At 41.1% G+C, this 23,033-nt stretch overlaps 1 protein-coding gene across 1 annotated transcript; it reads right to left on the minus strand.

Annotated features, from left to right (window-relative positions):
* Window positions 1-4,746, minus strand: LOC102667961 (uncharacterized). The gene is made up of 10 exons (XM_006584304.1): window positions 4,628-4,746; window positions 2,414-2,558; window positions 2,046-2,313; window positions 1,874-1,958; window positions 1,619-1,720; window positions 1,166-1,304; window positions 850-1,007; window positions 656-776; window positions 372-542; window positions 1-123 (listed from the first exon to the last, which is right to left on the minus strand). Exons 1-10 carry the CDS (start codon window positions 4,744-4,746, stop codon window positions 1-3), a joined length of 1,431 nt encoding a protein of 476 aa, XP_006584367.1.
* Between the last annotated feature and the right edge of the window lie 18,287 nt (window positions 4,747-23,033).

Raw genomic sequence — 23,033 nt, forward strand, 5'->3', positions numbered from 1 at the left:
CTAGGCCGGTGAAATCTGAGAGGCTTTCGGTTCATCATCATAGTCATCAAATGGTAACCGTTTTGTAGGTGTCAATGGAAGACCCAGAAGTGGATCATGATCTGCTGTGCCAGACATAGATTGCTGCATAACACTTACACTGATCAATAAACTAAATTTGGAATTAGAGGTCGTGGAGTTTTTAAATAAGATTCTGTCAGCACACTTAAAATATGGAAAACACTATCATAGTGTCAACTTATAGATTCGAGTTGGGAAGGATCATCGGAGTCAAGAATAGGAGCATGAACGTTGGAACATGCTTGTATAAGATATAAGTTCATCATAACAGATATGAGAATAATGGGTGCAACATGCTTTAAAAACATTACCTCAGCATCAGGCAGTATATCCACCACAACATTGATCAAATCTAAGTCATTTGAGTATCTAAGAACAACATTATTGTTAAACTTGGGTTGAACTTTGATTTTAAATGCAAGGACATAACCCAGCAACTTATCAAGAGCCAGAGGAGAAACATTCAAATCAATATCACCCTCCTTGACCAAAGAAAAAAAATTCGATAATTAATATCTGTAATCAAATTCGATAGTAAACTAATAAAACATCATTCAAATGTTAAAAAGCATTGTATAATAATTTGGTTAGGTACTTCTATTTTCAGCTTGTTAAATTCATTAGCTGATTGTCCAATCAGCTCAATGCATTCACGGTCCCACATAAAAAATTTTGTGCTTTGTTCTTTGTAGGTGACCATCACCTCGACTCTATACCTGCCAATGTACATAAGAGTGTAAAAAAGAATGATAAATGAAGATGACAACAATGAAACATGAGTGCAATAACCTCAGCACAACTTGATCATTATGTTTGCTACATGCACATGTGAATGCGATTGTCTCAATATCAGTTTTTCTATAGCAGTAACTGTAGGCTGGATAACACTGTGAATGGTTATCCATAACAATTCTATTAATGGTGTCGACAGTAACACAAACAATTTCCTGGCAAAAAAAGATAGTCTTCAGATTCCAAACCAACTGGTACAATCATTGAATAAATAATAGGACTTTAATTACAGTTCATAGACTTTGATCACTAGGACTTTTCATTAGGTTTTCTATTAAACTGAGTCAACAGTTTAGATAAGTAACAGTTTTACCTTAGAAATGTTGTTAATGTCAAAGATTGTCTTTGCCTCAGCTTTTGAAAGAAATGCATCTTTTGACGACAATTGGCTTGAACCTGAAACCTGGGAACTCCCCTGGTCACCAGCTGTGAAACTGACCGGACCTGAATGCCTAAATCAAAAAGGCTATAGACATAGAATAAACCAAAACTGTTAGAAGAAATAACACACACATGTAATTAAGAAAGTTTATAAATTCAGGACCAAGGTCATAACCAACAAACCTCTCTCTGAATTCTTGAATTTCAAAAACAGCTTCATTGATCAATAATTTGGAGGCCCTCAACGAATTACTGACTGAGGGTGCATAAGATCCTGTATTTGTTTGTGACGAAAAAAAAAACACATAAGATGTTATTTAATAAGTGCAAGAATTCACTAATTTGACATCATGTTGTACCCTGTCCTTTTTTGATTCATGCATACATCAATATAATAATGATGGGGAGATCGTTTTCAGACTGATTCAAGTAGTCTATGAACTGCAAGCAATAACTATCCCACAGAGTGCAAGACAGGATTTGCCCACTATGACAAATAAAGAATGGTTAATGCATATGCTTATAATGATCAAATATAGATAGCAATTGGACACCATACCAAACAAACAATAATAAGAGTAAGAGCATATAATAATTTTAAAAGACATAATTTGTCAAAAGGTCAATTGTACAATATGACCTCAAATCCTTGAGTTTGAAAACAACCCTTGTATTCTCTGATCCCACATGACGATAGACTACCTCATCCACGACACCAATAATGTCTAAAGAAATTATAAAATAAAAAATGTCATCAAAAGAACTATAAATTTTGTGGACAAACTAATTCAACAAATTGTAACTGAACTTACCAACCAACAATTTAGGTTCGAAGAGCCCAGCAACGATATTAGTGAAATCAGCAAATTGATATTTCTTAAAGGGAAGATCCTCCAAATTGGATTGCCTGAGAACAGTAACTCCAGTAAAAACTAATTTATACTGGTGATCACAGATTCTAAATTGGTCATCATTCTTCATGACTTTAAAATTATGCATTACGTAAGTATAATTTTCAATCAAATCAGCCTTCCAAGATTTTAACTGATCTTGTTTACAGACAACATGGATTGTATCTCCCTGTAATAGACAAAGTATATAAGTAATTGGTTGAATGCTTAATAATGAACCAAAAAAAAAGACAAACAAAACCATACATGAGAAACAGAAAAAACCATACATGAGAATCAATTATGACCATTTCTGCTTGTTCAGATCTGTTTGGAGTCCCAATGAACCAAAGATCATTAATTCTTACGACAAGTTTAAGTGCCTCTTTTGATCCATTAATAGACTTGATGTTATTAGGAGGACGTGCCATAATTCTGCCACAACAACATGACCGATAAACTTTGAATGGAAATGCAGGTGAGAGAATCAAAGAAGGTGCAGCAAGGTAGCAAAGAAATGTGGTAACAATGAGAAACAAAGTAAAAACGAACATGGATAAGAATTAGGCAAGCTGCAGGCACAAGTACATAATAGACATGCAACTGTCAGCATGAGATGAAAAAAATATATCAGAAAGAAGTACAACAAAAGATAAAATGTAGAACCAAAGATACATAATAGGCAAAACACACTGGAACATAATTTTTAGCCTCATTCAAGTACTCTAAGAACTGCTACCAATAATTATCCTACAGGGTGCAGGAAAGTATATAATACGCATGCATAGGAATCAGCCAATGATAACTGCTAAATAATAGTGAATTAATAGTGGAAAATCGGTCTGAAATTAACTTAGAATTAATTATTTAGCAGTTATTTATGCTTTAATTAGGAAAGATTTAATTAATTTCGAATTCTGATTGCAGATGTGAAAAAGAGAGGTACAATGAGCAAAAAGGAGCAGAAATAAAGAAAAAAAAGAAGAAATCAGAAGAAGCCCAGCCCAGCAAGGCGCTAAGCGCGAGACACACCCAGCGCGCAAGAAGGCAAGGCGCTAAGCGCATGACACGCGCTGAGTGCGAGGCTTCGCGCTCAGCGAGACTACGAAGGCCCAAAGCCCAATTTTGCACCTATAAATAAGAGGGTTAGCCTAGGAAAACGAACACACTTCCTCAGAGCTCAATTCTCAAACCTTTCACACTCAATTCTCTCCTTTTCCTTCCCTTTTCTTATATTCTTATTACCTTTCTCTCACCCCCTTCTCATTGTAAAGCCCTCATGACCATGAGTGGCTAATCCCCTAGCTAGGGCCTGGTAGGCCTAAAAAGCCAATGATGTATGGGGCATTTCAAGAGTTATCAATAAAAAGAGGATTTCTTTCTAGGTTCTTTTATTTACCGTTCTTTCTTATTTATCCTGTATCTCAATCCTTATTTTCTGTTAGGGTTTAGTCCACTCGGGAGAGGGTAAAGCCTAATTAGGGGTAAGGAATGAATGCTTGAATACGTTTTAAGGGTTAGTCCACTCGGGAGAGGGTAACGCTTAATAGAACAATAAAAGGAAGAAATCATTGGGTTATCATTTAGAGGGTTTCCTTCCAGGTTCTTTTATCTGCTTTTCTTTCTTATTTATCTTGTATCTCAGTCTTTATTTTCTGTTAGTCTTTAGTCCACTCGGGAGAGGGTAAAGCCTAATTAGGGGTAAGGAATGAATGCTTGAATATGTTTTAAGGGTTAGAGGGTAGCGCTTAATAGAACAATAAAAGAAAGAAATCATAGGGTTAGCATTGCTAGGCATAGAATGATAATCCAATGCCCATGCTTTAGCAAACATCTAGAATTTAATCTTAATGCATCTTAGTTATTGAGTCTTAGCAAAGGGCATTTTGAAGATAGGTGATTAAGGTAGGCTTGTCCTCATGAGGCATCAGGGGCAAGTAGATGGATAGATGGGGGGCAGAATTAGTTCACTGGTATTGATAACAGACAAATCCTGAATCCATATATCTAGGCTGATTAGACTTGTTAGGTTTTAGCAAATTTATTATATAGATTTTATTCCCTATTTCATTGTTTGAGGTTTCTTTACTTTAGAAGTAGTTATTCCTTATTCTATAAATTGGGTTTTCTTAGAAGTAGTTATTCCTTATTTTATTATTTGGGTTTCTTAGAAGTAGTTATTCCTTATTTTATTAATTGGGTTTTCTTAGAAGTAGTTATTCCTTATTTTATTAATTGGGTTTTCTTAGAAGTAGTTATTCCTTATTTTATTTAGGATTAGGTATTTAGGCTTATTAGATTTTAGTAATTTTTTTATAGACTTTATTCTTTATTTTACTGCTTGAGTTAGAAGTAGCCACTTAGATTTAAATTGCCTTTAATTTTATAAACTAAATTTACAATTTGCAAACTGAAAAGTATTTCACATAAGTGCAACAAAATCCCTGTGGTATGATACTCGGATTACCGAGAAATTATTACTACGAGCGATTTGGTACACTTACGAAAGAGCTAACAAGTTTTTGGCGCCGTTGCCGGGGATTTTGTTTTTGCATTTAAGTGCCATACTATCAGTTTGTAATTTGTTTCCCTCTTGGCCATTCTTTCTATCACTCTTGGCCATTCTTTTGGCTATTCTTTCTATCACCCCTCCTCTTTCCCCATTCTTTTCCTTCTCCATAAATTACACGGGTAGAACCTTGTGTTTGTATGCGAGGTAGATCTACATCTAGAACCGTCGTTCCCATTAACTTAGAAATCGAAGCTACCTGTCGGCGTAACAACGCCGCAAGAAGACAATGGGAGAAAGATATAGATACTTCACCTCCTCTTTCTCCAAATCACGTTCAAATGGACGGAGAACCAACACGTAGGGTTACATTAGAGGATTTATCTCACACTACTACTCCTGAATTCTTCACAAGTATCCCACCGCCGGAGGTTCAAGCGCCTAATATTTCGTACCCTCATTCTCTCATTCAGCTGATTCAGGGGAACCTCTTCCATGGTCTCCCAAGTGAGGATCCCTATATTCATCTAGCCTCATTTATAGAAATACGCAACACGGTTAAGATAGCGGGAGTTCCAGCACAAGCAGTACGCCTCAACCTCTTTTCTTTCTCGTTAGCGGGAGAGGCAAAAAGATGGCTGCATTCCTTTAAGGGCAACACCTTTAGGACTTGGGAAGAAGTTGTAGAGAAATTTATGAAAAAGTACTTCCCTGAATCCAAGACAGCTGAAGGGAAATTGGAAATCTCATCTTTCCATCAATTACTAGATGAATCCCTTAGCGAAGCCTTAGATCGTTTCCACGGATTGTTAAGGAAAACGCCCACTCATGGATATAGCGAGCTAGTACAATTAAACATCTTTATTGATGGATTACGACCTCAATCGAAGCAATTACTGGACGCATCCACGGGAGGAAAGATCAAGTTAAAGACACCCGAGGAAGTGATGGAACTCATTGAGAACATGGCAGCTAGCGATCAGGCTATCCTTCGCAACCGTTCTTATGTACCAACAAAAGCTTAGTACACAAGACACAACTCTGGCACAAAATAAGTTGTTGTCCAGACAAATAGAAGCTCTTACGGAGACTCTCAACTAATTTCCCCAACAACTGCAAGCAGTGAATACTTCTCATTCCCCTGTTTTGCAAGTAGAGGGATGTCCCACATGTGGAGGGACACATGAGCCTGGACAATGCACAATCCAACATGAGCCCTCTCAATAAATAAAATACATGGGCAATCCTAATCGCCACGGTTTCCAAGGTTACAACCAAGGAAACCCGTCTGGATACAATAATAGGCCACCAGGATTTAACCAGGGAAGAAATTTTAACCAAGGCTCCGGTTGGAGAAATCAAGGAAATCAGTACAAGGAGCCTAGGAATCAACCACTGTACCAGCACCCTAGTCAAGGTCCGAGTCAGCAAGAGAAGCTGTCTCTCAGTATAGAGGAAATGCTATTAAGTTTCATCCAAGAAACAAGGGCAAGCACTCAGGAGACAAAGGCATTCATCTAGGAGACGAGATCACACCAAAAGAGCATAGATGCAGCTATCAGAAACCTAGAGACACAATTGGGTCAGCTAGCCCATGAAAGGGCTGAAAAGCCCATAAGAACTTTTGGGGCTAATATGGAAAAAAACCCAAGAGAAGAGTGTAAAGCGGTAATGACTAGAGCACAAAAGAACGCTCAAGAAGCGAGAGCGATGATAGAAGACGATGGAACTGAGGATAAGAAAGAGGAAGAAACAAAAGAGGAAGAAAAGCTAAAGGAAGAAGAGAAGGTGGTCTCACCACCTAAAACCAAGAGTCAAAAGGCAAGAGAAGCTAAGAAGGAAGAATTTCCAGTCTTGCCGCAGGATCTTCTGTATCCTAAGGTACCGAACAAGAAGAATAAAGAGTGCTACTTCAAGCATTTCTGAGAAATATTTAAAGGACTGGAGATCACCATGTCATTTAGGGAAGCCTTGCAACAGATGCCCCTCTACTCTAAGTTCATGAAAGACATCATCACCAAGAAGGGGAAATATATAGATAGCAAGAACATTGTAGTAGGAGGCAACTGTAGCGCGATCATTCAAAGGAAGCTACCTAAAAAGTTCAAGGACCCCGGAAGCGTTACCATCCCATGCACTATAGGAAAAGAAGCGGTAGATAAAGCCCTCATTGATCTAGGGGCAAGCATTAACTTGATGCCCTTATCAATGTGTAGACGAATTGGGAATCTGAAAATTGATCCCACTAAGATGACACTTCAATTGGCAGACCGCTTAATTACGAGACCATACAGGGTGGTAGAAGATGTCCTGGTCAAGGTTCGCCACTTCACTTTTCCGGTGGACTTTGTTATCATGGATATCAATGAGGACACAGAGATTCCCCTTATCTTAGGCAGACCCTTCATGTTGACTGCCAACTGTGTGGTAGATATGGGGAACGAAAGCTTGGAACTGAGTATTGATAGTCAGAAGATAACTTTTGACCTCTTTAAAGAAATGAAATATCCCCAGGAAGATTGGGAGTGCTTCAAGATAGAAGAGATTGACAAGGAAGATAATGTCAATATTCTGGATACACCATACACTTCACTAGAGAGAGCAATGGTAAATAAGGTGGACTGTCTCACCAGTGAAGAAGAAGAGGATCTCAAGGCTTGCTTGGAAGACTTGGATCAGCAAGAAATCATTCCTGAGAAAGAAGCTTGTTTTGAGATATTAGAGAATGAGGCTTTGCCCAAGAAAAAGAAGGTTGAATTAAAGGTATTGTCTAAACATTTAAAGTATGTGTTCTTGGAGGGTGACACCAAACCTATAGTAATCAGTAATGCACTAACATAGGAAGAAGAGAATAGGTTGGTGGACATCCTGAGGAAGCATAAGGAAGCAATCAGATGGCATATATCTGACTTGAAGGGAATCAGTCCTTCGTACTGCATGCATAAGATAATGATAGAGGACGATTACAAGCCTATTCGACAACCTCAGAGGCGTTTGAATCCAAGTATGAAAGAAGAAGTAAGGAAGGAAGTGCTTAAGTTGTTAGAGGCTGGACTCATATACCCTATCTCTGATAGCGGTTGGGTCAGTCCGGTACAAGTGGTCCCCAAGAAAGGTGGAATGACAGTCGTGAAGAATGAAAATAATGGCCTAATACCCACAAGAACTGTCACTGGCTGGCGGATGTGCATTGACTACCGCAAGTTAAACGAAGCCACCCAGAAGGACCATTTTCCATTGCCCTTCATGGATCAGATGTTGGAAAGACTTGTAGGGCAGGCATACAACTGTTTCTTGGACAGATACTCAGGTTATAATCAAATCGCGATGGATCCCAAGGATCAGGAAAATACGGCTTTTACATGCCCTTATGGTGTTTTTGCTTACAGGCGAATGCCATTCGGATTATGTAATGCACCAGCTACATTTCAGAGGTGCATGTTGGCCATATTCTCAGATATGGTGGAGAAGAGTATCGAAGTTTTCATGGACGACTTCTCGGTTTTTGGACCCTTGTTCGACACTTGTTTGGAAAATTTAGAAAAGGTATTACAAAGGTGTGTCGAAACCAATTTGGTATTGAATTGGGAAAAGTGCCAATTTATGGTTCGAGAGGGTATTGTTTTGGGTCACAAGATCTCATGTAAAGGAATAGAAGTTGACCCAGCAAAGATAGACGTCATCAAGAGGTTGCCACCACTACTGAATATCAAAGGCGTCAGAAGTTTCTTGGGGCATGCTGGCTTTTATAGGAGGTTCATTAAGGACTTCTCAAAAATTGCCAAGCCCATAAGTAATCTGCTGAACAAAGACGTAGCCTTTCAGTTTGATAAAGAATGTTCAGCAGCGTTCCAAACACTGAAGCATAGGCTCACCACGGCACCAGTAATGATTGCCCCAGATTGGAGCAAGGATTTCGAATTGATGTGTGATGCTAGCGATTATGCAATAGGTGCAGTTCTGGGACAAAGGCATGACAAGGTTTTTCACGCCATATATTATGCCAGCAAAGTCCTAAACAAGGCGCAATTAAATTATGCCACTACAGAGAAGGAGATGTTGGCCATTGTTTTTGCCTTAGAAAAATTTTGGTCTTACTTGATAGGATCAAGGGTCATCATCTTCACTGATCATGCCGCCATCAAGCATTTGCTAGCTAAGGCAGATTTGAAGCCGAGGTTAATTAGATGGGTCCTGTTGTTACAAGAATTTGATATCACCATTCAGGACAAGAGAGGATCCGAAAACGTAGTGGCTGACCATTTGTCCAGATTGAAGAATGAGGAGATCACCAAGGAGGAACCAGAGGTAAAAGGCGAATTCCCTAATGAATTCCTCTTACAGGCCGACACCCGACCTTGGTTTGCGGACATGGCCAATTATAAAGCCACAAGAATCATTCCAGAAGAGCTTGATTGGAATCAGAAGAAGAAATTCTTGCATGATTCACGCTTCTATGTCTGGGATGATCCTCATTTATTCAAGGTAGGGGCTGATAATTTGTTAAGACGATGTGTTACGAAGGAAGAAGCACGGAATATTCTTTGGCACTGCCACAGTTCACCATATGGTAGTCATCACAATGGGGACAGAACGGCGGCAAAAGTGCTGCAACCAGGCTTTTTCTGGCCCTCCATTTTTAAAGATGCCTACGAGTTTGTGCGATATTGCAATAAATGCCAGAGAACAGGGGGAATCTCACGAAGGAATGAAATGCCATTGAAAAATGTAATGGAAGTAGAGATTTTCGACTGTTGGGGCATAGACTTCCTGGGGCCTCTTCCTTCTTTATACGGGAATGTCTACATCTTGGTAGCTATGGATTACGTCTCCAAATGGGTGGAGGCCATAGCCATGCCAAAAGATGACGCCAGGGTAGTGATCAAGTTCTTGAAGAAGAACATCTTTTCCCGTTTCAGAGTCCCAAGAGCTCTGATTAGCAATGGGGGAATGCATTTTTGCAACCATCATCTGAGAAAAGTTCTAGAGCAATACAATGTGCGACATAAGGTAGCTACACCTTATCATCCACAAACAAATGGCCAAGCAGAGATCTCTAATAGAGAGCTAAAGTGAATCCTCGAAAAGACAGTAGCATCATCAAGAAAGGATTGGGCTTTGAAGCTCGATGACACACTCTGGGCCTACAGGACAACATTTAAGACTCTCATTGGCTTATCACCCTTTCAGTTAGTGTATGGGAAGGCATGTCACCTACCAGTAGAGTTGGAGCATAAAACATATTGGGCTTTTAAATTCCTAAACTTTGATAACAGTGCATGCGGAGAGAAGAGGAAGTTGCAGTTACTGGAATTGGAAGAAATGAGGTTGAACGCTTACGAATCATCTAGGATTTACAAGCAGAAGGTTAAGGCGTATCATGATAAGAAGTTACAAAAGAAAGAATTCTAGCCAGGGCAGCAGGTACTACTCTTCAACTCCAGGTTGAGACTATTCCCAGGAAAGCTGAAGTCAAAGTGGTCTGGACCGTTCATTGTTAAAGAAATTAGACCTCACGGAGCGGTAGAACTGGTGGACCCTCGAGTAGGAAATTATGAGAAGAAATGGATCGTCAACGGACAGCGCTTAAAGATTTACAATGGAGGACAACTAGAGAAGTTGATGACCATCATGCATTTAAAGGATCCTTGAAAGAAGCCCTATGTCTAGCTAAAGACATTAAACTAAGCGCTGGTTGGGAGGCAACCCGACATACTTATGTAAGGTATTTATAGGTGTTTATATTCTGTCTTTATATTCTCTTTATTAAATTTTGCATCTGTTATTTCTTTTTCTTTTTTTAGAAAAAGGGGCCCAAACAGGTGCAAACAACAAACAGGGGGTATGAAAAGCAAAGGCCCAACAGGTGAAGGTAGCAACAGGAGGGGTACCAATAGCAAATTGAAGTGGGCAGCACGAAGTCACGCGCTTAGCGTGCGACCTCGCGCTAAGCGCCCAGGTAAGTTTTGAATTTTTGAATTTTAAATCTGAGGGACAACTAAGGGACACTTCCCTTGGTACGCTTAGCGGCCACATGTGCGCTAAGCGCGAGTACCATAAATTCCTAGGCAATTTTCGAAGCTGCCCAACCCCTCAGTTGCCTCCAGGGGGCTTTTTAATTTTAGAAACCTCATTTTTCTCTTTTCTTCTACGCCTTCAACTCTCTAAAACTCCTCTTCTCTGCATTCTCTTCTTACCTACAAATTTTCTTGTGACCTTTTCACGCAGTTTTCACGAAAAATGGTAAGTTCTGAATCTGGATCATTGCTATAGTTGAGTGCAAGTATCATCACGCTAAGCCTCACATGTAGGCTTAGCGTGAACACATAACATGGCAAAGATAAGAAGAGCGCGCTAAGCCAGCGAGAATAACAGCAGAAGAACAAGGCACACGCTTAGCCAGCACCTCCGCGCTAAGCGCGCTCATGAACCTCAGTGAGCGCGCTAAGCGCGTGCCACAGACGCTAAGCGCGTGCATCCGCCAGCAGGCAGGGGCGCTAAGCGCAGGGTTGGGCCTTAGGGTCCATCAGCCCTCACACTTTACTCTTTACACCCCCACTTCCACTCTCCACACCCCTTTCTGACTACTTTTTGCACCCCTCTACTTTACTAACTACACCTCCCTTCTGCTTACTTTCTTCACCCCTTCTTTACTAATTGCACCCCTATTTTGATTACTTTTTGCACCCCTCTGTTTACTAACTGCAGTTTGTTTCTGCTGTTTTTTGTTTTTGTTATTTTTCAGATGGCCTCCCGCAAACGCCGAGCCGTGCCCACACCTGGGGAAGCGTCCAACTGGGACTCTTCCCGTTTCACTTCCGAGATTGCTTGGCACAGGTACCAGGATAACATTCAGCTTCGGAACATCCTTCTGGAGAGGAATGTTGAGCTTGGACCAGGGATGTTCGATGAGTTCCTCCAGGAACTTAGGCGGCGCAGATGGGACCAGGTGCTTACACGACTTCTGAAGAAGAGGATCGATGTGGCTCTGGTGAAAGAGTTCTACTCGAACCTTTATGATCCAGAGAACCACAGTCCTAGATTCTGCAGGGTGTGAGGACAGGTCGTTCGCTTTGATGATGACACGATTAACGACTTCCTCGACACCCCGGTCATCTTAGAGGACGGAGAGGAGTACCCAGCCTACACCAGATATCTCAGCACTCATCCCGATCCTGATGCCATCGCCGCCACATTATGTACTCCAGGGGGGGTGTTTCGTTCTAAACGCCGATGGTCTCCCCTGGAAGCTACTGAGGAAGGACATGACGACACTCGCTCAGACATGGAGTGTCCTCTCTTATTATGATCTTTCACCCACTTCTCACACATCTGATGTTAACCTTGACAGGGCACGCTTGATCTACGGCTTAGTGAGAAGGATGGATATGGACGTGGGCAACTTTATATCTCAGCAGATCAGTTAGATTGCCCAGTCCAGTACCTCGAGGCTTGGGTTCCCGGCATTGATCACAGCGCTGTGTGACATTCAGGGGGTGGTTTCTGATACCCTGATCTTTGAGTCACTCAGCCCTGCAATCAACCTTGCGTACGTGAAGAAGAACTGCTGGAACCTCGCCGATCCTTCCATTACATTTCCAGGGGCCCACCAGACTCGCACCAGAGCACCAGCGTCCATATCTGAGGCACCCCCTACTTCTCAGCCTTCCTCCTAGCGACCACAGCCTCCACTTCCATCCACTTCAGCACCTCCATACATGCATGGACAAATGCTCAAGTCCTTGTACCAGGGATAGTAGATCATCATTCAGGACCTGCATCGATTGTTCCTCCACTTGCAGATGGATCCGTCGCTCACGACTCCGGAGGCCTATCATCAGCAGGTCGCCTGGCCAGGAGACCAGCCCTCCACTGACAGGGGGGAAGGGCCTTCTGGAGCCGCCGCTACTGAGGATCCTGTAGTTGATGAAGACCTCATAGCTGACTTGGCTGGCACTGATTGGGGCCCATGGGCAGATTTGGGAGGCGGCATAGGACACTAGTTTTGTTTTTCTTTATGTTTTTGTTTATGTTTGATGTTTTATGTGCTTATGTTTTTATTAGTTTCTAGTTTAAGTTATTATGTCATATTTGTTGCTTTATGTTCAAAATGAAAAGCAGTGGTAATAATATTATATTTGAGCATATGCGTGAATAAATAAATTGCATGATAACTTGAGAAATGACAATTCTGAGTTTGTTCTGAAAGGTCCAACACTTGAAAGGCTACTAGTCATTGGAAAACACTGGTCTTGGAAGCAAAAGTCAGATCGAGGAATTAAACATGATTCACGGAAAAGGAAAGGTTAGCTTGATGGAATAAAGACACATCTGGTACGCTAATACTGAATTAATCCCGGTGAGAGTGTGACCTTAATTGTGAGAGAAAACACCTGTTTTTAAGCTCTTAGTTTTGCATCATTCTTGGACTATTAAAATTAGTTACTTAAGGTGGATATGATCAAGGCCATGTTTTTTTATTTTACCCACTCAGCCAAAAAGCCAACCCAACATAATTTTATCCCTTGCACCCATATTGAGCCAAAGAATTACAATGATTTATTTTGAGTAGAACCCTAAGCCCAGAAATTGATATTCTTGACCTTGTGTAGGATTCTAAGAGAGCAGTAGGGTTCCAAATGCTTATAAGGCCTTAATTTGGGGGATTTTGAACAAATGGGTAAAGTAGCCAAGGTAATAGCACACACTAGAACACCTCTAAATAATTGTGAGCCCATTATTATTATTAGTATTATTATTAAAATAAAATAAAAAAAAGAGAAGAAAAAAAAATAATAATAAGAAGAAAAAGGGCAAAAATAAAAAAGAGAGGTGCTAGTGGAAAGTGCTGAAGGCAAAAGGGGCTAAGTGGGAAATAGGTCTTGGCAAGAACTTAAATTTTTGGAATTCATGGTCTCTTATAATCTTATATTTTGAATTTCCAAGAAAAACCATGATTCTTTGTTAGCCAGGCCCCATTACAAGCCATAAAAGTCCTTAGTGATCCACCGAAGGTAATTAAGGCTAACCTTAACTGAGATGAAGTGCAAAACTCTTGAGTTTTATTTACAGGTTGTTAAAATTGCAAACACTTGACCAGACACCTATGAGTAGAGAGAAACACCAGCTTTGTAAGGAAGTAAGGCAAGTCGGACCTGTTGGAATTCCAGATAATTGACTTGTTTCTGCTCTTGTGTTTATGCTTTTATTTTAAGATCATGACAGATGCAAAGGGACCAGTCAAGGGATCAAGGAATTGAAGTCATGGATAGTGTTGGAATAATTGGAACTTGCTTTAGAAAATTTTTGCTTGAGAATGGAACTGTCTTATTTTTATTTGCTTGGGGACAAGCAAAGTTTAATTTGGGGGATTTTGATAACTGCTAAATAATAGTGAATTAATAGTGGAAAATCGGTCTGAAATTAACTTAGAATTAATTATTTAGCAGTTATTTATGCTTTAATTTGGAAAGATTTAATTAATTTCGAATTCTGATTGCAAATGTGAAAAGGGAGGTACAACAAGCAAAAAGGAGCAAAAATAAAGAAAAAAAGAAGAAAATCAGAAGAAGCCCAGCCCAGCAAGGCGCTAAGCGCGAGACACGCGCTGAGCGCGAGGCTTCGCGCTCAGCGAGACTACGAAGGCCCAAAGCCCAATTTTGCACCTATAAATAAGAGGGCCAGCCTAGGAAAACGAACACACTTCCTCAGAGCTCAATTCTCAGACCTCTAGCACTCAGTTCTCTCCTTTTCCTTCCCTTTTCTTATATTCTTATTACCTTTCTTTCACCCCCCCTTCTCATTGTAATGCCCTCATGACCATGATTGGCTAATCCCCTAGCTAGGGCCTGGTAGGCCTAAAAAGCCAATGATGTATGGAGCATTTCAAGAGTTATCAATAAAAAGAGGATTTCCTTCCAGGTTCTTTTATTTATCGTTCTTTCTTATTTATCCTGTATCTCAGTCCTTATTTTCTGTTAGGGTTTAGTCCACTCGGGAGAGGGTAAAGCCTAATTAGGGGTTAGGAATGAATGCTTGAATATGTTTTAAGGGTTAGTCCACTCGGGAGAGGGTAACGCTTAATAGAACAATAAAAGGAAGAAATCATTGGGCTATCATTTAGAGGGTTTCCTTCCAGGTTCTTTTATATGCTTTTCTTTCTTATTTATCTTGTATCTCAGTCTTTAGTCCACTCGGGAGAGGGTAAAGCCTAATTAGGGGCAAGGAATGAATGCTTGAATATGTTTTAAGGGTTAGTCCACTCGGGAGAGTGTAGCACTTAATAGAACAATAAAATAAAGAAATCATAGGGTTAGTGAAATTCTGATACCAATGCCAGATGTCGTACCGGATGTCACGACATCACGCTTCAGAACATGCAGATTATATTTGAGAGTATGAATAGATTAAACAAGTAAATAACACAAGAGAATTGTTAACCCAGTTCGGTGCAATGTCACCTACATCTGGGGGCTACCAAGCCAGGGAGGAAATCCACTAAAATAGTGTTAGTTCGAAGATCTAACAGCCACTGTTTACAACCTTCTCACCTAACCACTACCCGTGCAATCTCTACCTAAGAGCCACTCTTAGATATGAGAACCCCTCTCACTCCCTCTCAATCACTCTCCCGTGTTTACAATTAAATCAAATACACACCAGAGATTGCTCTCTGAACAAAAGAGATCAACTCTACACACTAGAGATCAACTCTACACACTAGAGATCAACTCTACACACTCAGGTCCGACACTTGATGTTAGAGTAACATCAAGGTGGCTCACAAAACACTCAAGTCCCAAAACTCACAAAATAACTCTTCAATCCCGGACTTGGTGATCAAACCCGTGCAGCCTTCATGTTTATATAGCAGTGTGCGTATCTGGACTGCAACCACTTGTGCTGGATGAGATCTATCATTCTTCTGAAAAAATCTGCACTTAAAGATCTAAAAGATACAGTTTGATCTTTTAGTTTTTATCTTTAATCTTTAATCCCTGAACGAACTCTTCTAGTTTGTAATTCGAACTTTAATTATCTTTTAATTCGTTCCTAAAGATAGATCGTCTAATCTGTTGCTAACTGCACAATAATCTGTTAAAGATATAACAGATTTATGTGTCTAGTATTTTCGGGCAGGATGTCCTGGACATTGTATCCGACATCGTGGATCCTGCATTGTGCATTGTGCAGCAACTCCAGTATTTTCGGGCAGGATGTCCTGGACATTGTATCCGACATCGTGGATCTTGCAGCTTCAATTCTTCACTTGACATTTTATCTTGCCTTGTGCATTGTGCAGCCCGATCTTATTCCTTGACATAACGCTGGACATCATGTGCAGCAACTCCAGCTTTCCTTTATTGTCTAAGTGCTTATGTTTTAACAAAATCTTAGCCAATCTTTTAAAGCTCAGTAGAGCTAAGCACTAACAATCTCCCCCTTTGGCAAATTTTGTCTAAAACATACTTAGACACTTTCTGAGCAGGTACGAGCAGTTATGCAAGTGGGATCAGCAACTTTCATTATCAGAGTAATCAAGCACAACGGAAATTCTGCAAGTTGCAAGTTGTTTCCAGGATGTCAAGACATCTCACGTGACATCAGCTTTCTGCTTCTGCTCCCCCTGTCTCCATGCTCTTACTGCAGCATCTTCTATCAGCTACTAGTAGTTACAGTAGCTTACATCAGTCATCATCAGCAGCAGCAGTCTCCCCCTCAAAATCATATCCATACAACTCCCCCTCAAGATCATGAATCATGCATACATCGTATCAATTATGCATAATACTACTATTGCATACATAGTATCCTACGACTCAAAATCATAAATCATGCATAATACATCATAATACTATTACTCCCCCTTTTTAGACAGAATTTGACAAAAGTAGAATGCATGAACTTAAGGTGCAAATATTACAGACCAATAGCAAATCAATTGTTCAAAGGGACATGTCCCTATAGCTAGTAAAAACAAAAATAAAGGTCTGATGGTCATGGGGTGGCTTCAGAATCATCATCATCTGATTCTGTATCCTCTGCTGCATCTTCCTCTTCCTTTTCCTCAGCTGCTTCTTCTTCTTCCTCAGCTGCTTCTTCCTCTTCTTCAGCTGCTTCTTCTTCATCAATGCCACTGTCTGAGAGTCTTTTGATCAGCCGTTCCAGCTCCATTTTCTTCTCTGTGTTGGCTTTGATGGTTGCCTCCAGCACCTTGCATGTGTCCTTGAGTTCAGTAATCAAAGCATCCTTGGACACAGCACCTGAAGCAGCAGCTTTCCCTGATGTCGAGACAATGTCTGGGACATGTGTCCCCTCAAACAGTTTGTAATGCAGGGATAGAGGAGATTCTCTCTTCATCACAGAGTCAGTGTAGTTTAAAATATTGGGATGCTGACTCAACATAATGCCACACAATACAGTTGGGAAGGCAATGGGTAATTTGACAGCAAAGGATTCTGAATGCTTAACAGTTTGATCAAAAATATAGTTTCCAAAATTAAATTTGGACTTGGTTCCAACAGCATACAGAAATTTACCCAAACCTGTGGCAACAGTGGAAGTATGATTGGTGGGTACCCAGTTTGCAGCGCCAATCCTGTGCAGGATTGCATACTTCACACTTAGCTTCCCTGCAGAAAGCTTCCCTTTCTTTGGCCAATGCTGGACCTGTTTGGCAGTGATTTCCTTGGCAATTTGATGCTCAGAAACAGCAATGTCCACCACTCCATCTGTTGGTCTGCCCAGGTATTTGTTGATTACAACAGGGGAGAATCTAACACATTTTCCTCTAACAAATACTTTTTGATACTCATCACTCTTTCTGTTTGTTATGTCAGAGGGAATGTTGACAATAAATTCCCTGACTAGACTTTCATAGCAATCTCCCAACTTGGTGACAGTTTTCAGCAGTCCAGCAGCCTTGATGAGGTCCATGATCTCCTTGCAATCCAAGGCATCTCTTCCCAGTTCTCTTTCTACAGCAAGTCTGCGTTGATATACAAATTTCCACCTTTCAACATTGCCAATGGAGTGGAATGAAATGTTGTCCAATGGTGCATCAGGGACATTTCCAGGCACCTTTTTCCCTGATGTCTTGGTCCTCTTGATGTCGGGAACATCTAGTTCGACATCATCATCAGAATCAGATGAGGAAATTTCTTTCCTCTTCTTGGAAGGGATTGCAACTTTGCTCCTTCTGGATGTGGTAGGAGTGATTGGAGTGCTCTTCTTCTGTGCCATAGTCTTGATTCGTCCAGACCTCTTAATGGGGGTTTTACCTTTTCGGCTTTGTAATCTCTCTGCAATGCCAGGTGCCAACCTGTTGGCAATGGGTTCCTCATCAGATTCTACTTCTTCTAGGTCAATGAGGTCACCTGGAGCAGGTTCTGGTGCCCTTGGTGCAGGGGTCTCCTCTGTGGCTTGATCCTCTTCCTCTGTTGAGTCCTCTTTACTGGGTGAAGAGAGGACTTCAGCATTTGGGGTGGACGATGTTGGAACATCTTCATCAGCATCAGGGACAGAAGCATTTTTCAGAATGTTACTCACAATACTGCGGATCTTCTTATCCATCTCTGTGTCTACTTCCCTAGGACTTGTTGCAAGGCTAGGGTTTTCAGAAATCTTCACACCCTGTTGTCGTTTGGGGACCAGTTTTTCAGGAACAGGGGCTGAACCAGGAATCATTTGTATGGGCTGGATATTGAATTCAGGTCGTTCCTGGTTTGATGGTGCTTTGGTGGATGATGGAGATGATGGTACAGAGGGTGAACCAGGAGCTGAAGTTTCTTTTGGTGAGGTAGCCATGGAAGTGCAGAGCCTTTGGAATGATTTCGTAAATCTCTGAGAGCTGTTGGGGAATGCTGAAAACGAGATTACCACGAAAATATAAGTTTGAATGAGGAATGTAGAGGGACGTGTGAAGCAACGGTCGAATTTGTTTTGGCTCAGTAGTGAACGTGCTATTAATGTTAAGTGAGACGTTTGAGCACGTTCAGATAGCAGTAGCTGCTATAATTCCTCTAGCAGACAAATGCCCAGCTTGCCCCTCAGTTTTTCAAACTGTTTTGCATCCAATGCCTTTGTGAAAATATCTGCTATTTGTTCCTCAGTGTCAACATGCTCCAGTGTGATAACTTTATCATCGACAAGATCTCTGATATAGTGATGTCTAATGTCAATGTGCTTGGTTCTGCTGTGTTGAACAGGATTTTTAGAAATATTAATAGCACTCAAGTTGTCACAGTACAATGTCATGACATCTTGTTCGACATTGTACTCCTTGAGCATCTGCTTCATCCAAACTAGTTGTGAACAACTGCTTCCTGCTGCAATATACTCTGCTTCTGCAGTGGATAGGGACACACAGTTCTGCTTCTTGCTGAACCATGAAATAAGATTGGTTCCCAAATAGAAACATCCACCAGAAGTGCTTTTTCTGTCATCTGCACTTCCAGCCCAATCAGCATCACAATACCCAACCAGCATTGAATCTGAACAAAGACAGTACATAATCCCATAGTCACTGGTGCCATTTACATATTTCAGAATTCTCTTTACTTGATTCAAGTGACTTATCTTAGGATTGGCTTGATATCTTGCACAAACACCTACTGCATAGGTGATGTCAGGTCTGCTAGCTGTTAAATATAGTAAGCTCCCAATCATGCTTCTGTACAGACTTTGATCAACACTGGTGCCAGCTTCATCTTTTGACAGCTTCAAGTGAGTAGGTGCAGGTGTTCTTTTATGGCTGGCATTCTCCATCCCAAACTTCTTGACAATGTTCTTTGCATACTTGCTTTGTGAGAGGAATATGGAGTCTTCCATCTGCTTCACTTGGAGTCCCAGAAAATAAGTCAGCTCTCCAACAAGACTCATCTCAAATTCAGATTGCATCTGTTGGACAAAATGTCGAAGCATCTCATTCGACATCCCTCCAAACACAATGTCATCAACATATATCTGTGCTATCATCAAGTTATCAGCATCTTGTTTGACAAAGAGAGTCTTGTCAATTCCTCCCTTCCTATACCCTTGCTGAGTAAGGAATTCTGTTAGCCTTTCATACCAAGCTCTTGGAGCTTGCTTCAATCCATAGAGAGCCTTCTTGAGCCTGTATACATGATCTGGATGAGTTGGATCTACAAATCCCTTTGGCTGCTCCACATAGGCTTCTTCATTCAGGTATCCATTCAGAAACGCGCTCTTCACATCCATTTGATACAGCTTGAATTTGAGGATGCAAGCTACACCAAGCAACAATCTGATGGACTCAAGTCTAGCAACTGGGGCGAAAGTTTCATCAAAGTCTACACCTTCAATCTGAGTGTAGCCTTGAGCAACAAGTCTGGCCTTGTTTCTGGTTATAACACCTTCTTCATTGGTTTTGTTCTTGAAGATCCACTTGGTGCCAATCACATTAGTTCCCTCGGGTCTAGGAACTAGCTCCCAGACTTCATTCCTTTTGAATTGCTCCAATTCTTCTTGCATAGCATTGATCCAGAACTCATCAGTCAGTGCCTCTTTCACATTCTTGGGCACAATTTTGGAGACAAAGCATGAATTGGAGACAATCTCAATCTCCCTTGATCTTGTAGTGACCCCTCTGTTTGGATCTCCTATAATCAGCTCCTTGAATACTTCAAAGGTGTCTGATTTCTCTCTGATAAAGTTGACCCAGGTAAATCTGGAGAAATCATCCACAACAACATAGGCATACCTCTTTCCTCCAAGGCTTTCAACTTGCATAGGCCCCATCAAGTCCATGTGAAGTAGTTCCAGCACCCTGGAAGTGGTCTAATGTTGAAGCTTCTGGTGGGACATCTTGACTTGCTTTCCAATCTGACATTCACCACAGATTCTGCCTTCTTCTATTTTCAGATTGGGAATGCCTCTAACAGCACCTTTGTCAATGATTTTCTTCATGCCTCGTAAGTGCAGATGTCCAAATCTTTGATGCCATATTTTGACTTCATCTTCTTTAGAGAATAGACATGTGGAGGAGTGACTGGTTTCTTGAGGTGTCCATAGGTAACAGTTGTCCTTTGATCTGCTGCCCTTCATTAGAACTTCACTCTTCTCATTTGTCACCAGGCATTCTGACTTTGTGAAGTTTACATTGAATCCTTCATCACACAACTGACTGATGCTGATCAAGTTCGCAGTCAGTCCCTTCACCAGCAGTACTTTGTTCAGACTAGGAAGTCCTTCATGGACTAGCTTTCCCATTCCAGTGATCTTTCCTTTAGAGCCATCTCCAAATGTCACATAGCTAGTGGAGCAAGGTTCAATGTTCACCAGGAATTCTTTAACTCCTGTCATGTGTCTGGAACAGCCACTATCTAGGTACCAATCTTCCTTAGCTGATGCTCTAAGTGAAGTATGAACAACAAGACTAACAGTCTTGTGTTTTGGAACCCACATCATCTTTCTTCCACTGCTGCTACTTTGAGTTCCATGATGTGGATGGCCATGTAAATGATAGCAAAAGGGCTTTATGTGACCATACTTGCCACAGTAGTGACACCTCCAATTCTTTCTTTTGCTCCTTTTCTGCTGCGTTCCATGATGTCGAGACCGATGTTGTGACATCGTGGCTCCAGTGCTGTTTTTGGCAGGAACAAATTCTGTCATGGTTGTTCTGCCAGCAGACTTATGATTAAATCCAAGTCCTTTCTGGTTTCCAACATTCTTCCCAAGCTGTAGCACCTCATCAAGCAAATCTGAGCCTTTATTCAGCATCTTTATTGACTTTGTCATGTTTTCCAGTTTAGAGTTCAGAAAGCCAATTTCTCCTTTAAGTTCAGAGATTTCCTCTTCATGTGCCTCCTTCTCAGCCTCCAGATTTGCAATGACCTTCTTCAGTTGTGCTTCTTGCTGAAGAATCTTCTCACTTTTGATGCATAGTTCTCTATAGGATGTAGCAAGCTCATCAAAAGTGATTTCACTGTCTGTATCACTTGAATCTTCAGCAGATTCAAATCTCCCAGTGAGTGCATTCACATCTCTGTCAGAATCACTTTCTTGTTCACTCTCTGTATCATCAGACCGACATACAGAAAGTCCTTTCCTCTGCTTCTTGAGATGAGTGGGACATTCAGCTTTGATGTGTCCATAGCCTTCACACCCATGGCATTGAACTCCTTTGCTGTGACTGGGCTTTTCATCTGACCTTTTCTGGTATTCACTACCTTTCCTGATGTCGAAAGGGATGTTCCGGACATGTGGTTTCTGCCTCCTGTCCATTCTGTTCATCACTTTGTTGAACAGTTTTCCAAGGAGCACAACTGCGTTAGTCAGACCTTCATCTGTATCCAGGTCATACTCATCTTCTTCTCCTTCATCATTGGACACGAACGCCAGATTCTTGCTCTTCTTTTCAGTCCTATCCGAGAGTCCTAGCTCAAAGGTTTGAAGGGAACCAATGAGTTCATCTACTCTCATGTTGCAAATGTCTTGGGCCTCCTCTATTGCAGTGACTTTCATGTCAAATCTCTTAGGCAAGGATCTGAGGATCTTTCTCACCAGCTTTTCATCAGTCATTCTTTCTCCCAAGGCAGTGCAAGCATTGGCAATTTCAAGAATGTTCATGTGGAAGTCATGAATACACTCTTCCTCCTTCATCTTCAGATTTTCGAATTTTGTGGCCAATAGTTGCAATCTGGACATCTTCACTTTGGAGGTTCCTTCATGAGTGGTTTTCAGGATCTCCCATGCATCCTTGGCCACTGTGCATGTGTTGATCAGTCTGAAGATATTCTTGTCAACTCCATTGAATAGAGCATTCAAAGCTTTGGAGTTTCCAAGTGCCAATTCGTCTTCTTCTTTCGTCTAGTCTTCTTCTGGCTTCAATTCATTAGTGGGCTTTCCTTCTGTGTCCAGCATCTTGGGATGTTCCCAGCCTTTGATGACAGCTTTCCAGGTTCTGCTATCCAGTGATTTGAGGAAGGCCACCATCCTTGCTTTCCAGTATTCATAGTTGGTTCCATCCAGAATTGGTGGTCTGTTCACTGGTCCTCCTTCTTTCTCCATGTTCATCAGAATTTATCTCCCTAGATCTCACTCAGTGATTTCGAGTGCCTGCTCTGATACCAATTGAAATTCTGATACCAATGCCAGATGTCGTACCGGATGTCACGACATCACGCTTCAGAACATGCAGATTATATTTGAGAGTATGAACAGATTAAACAAGTAAATAACACAAGAGAATTGTTAACCCAGTTCGGTGCAACGTCACCTACATCTGGGGGCTACCAAGCCAGGGAGGAAATCCACTAAAATAGTGTTAGTTCGAAGATCTAACAGCCACTGTTTACAACCTTCTCACCTAACCACTACCCGTGCAATCTCTACCTAAGAGCCACTCTTAGATATGAGAACCCCTCTCACTCCCTCTC

This window comes from Glycine max, chromosome 7 (genome assembly GCF_000004515.6).
Source record: "Glycine max cultivar Williams 82 chromosome 7, Glycine_max_v4.0, whole genome shotgun sequence".
In the NCBI taxonomy this organism is placed as follows: domain Eukaryota; kingdom Viridiplantae; phylum Streptophyta; class Magnoliopsida; order Fabales; family Fabaceae; genus Glycine; species Glycine max.

Excerpts from the sequence above, each read along its gene's own strand:
- LOC102667961 (XM_006584304.1), bottom strand. The coding sequence starts at position 4,746 with ATGGCCAAGAGTGATAGAAAGAATGGCCAAGAGGGAAACAAATTACAA. Across the intron at positions 1,959-2,045 it reads CGAACCTAAATTGTTGGTTG|ACATTATTGGTGTCGTGGAT; the intron begins GTAAGTTCAGTT and ends TAATTTCTTTAG. Across the intron at positions 124-371 it reads ATATACTGCCTGATGCTGAG|CAATCTATGTCTGGCACAGC; the intron begins GTAATGTTTTTA and ends AGTGTTATGCAG.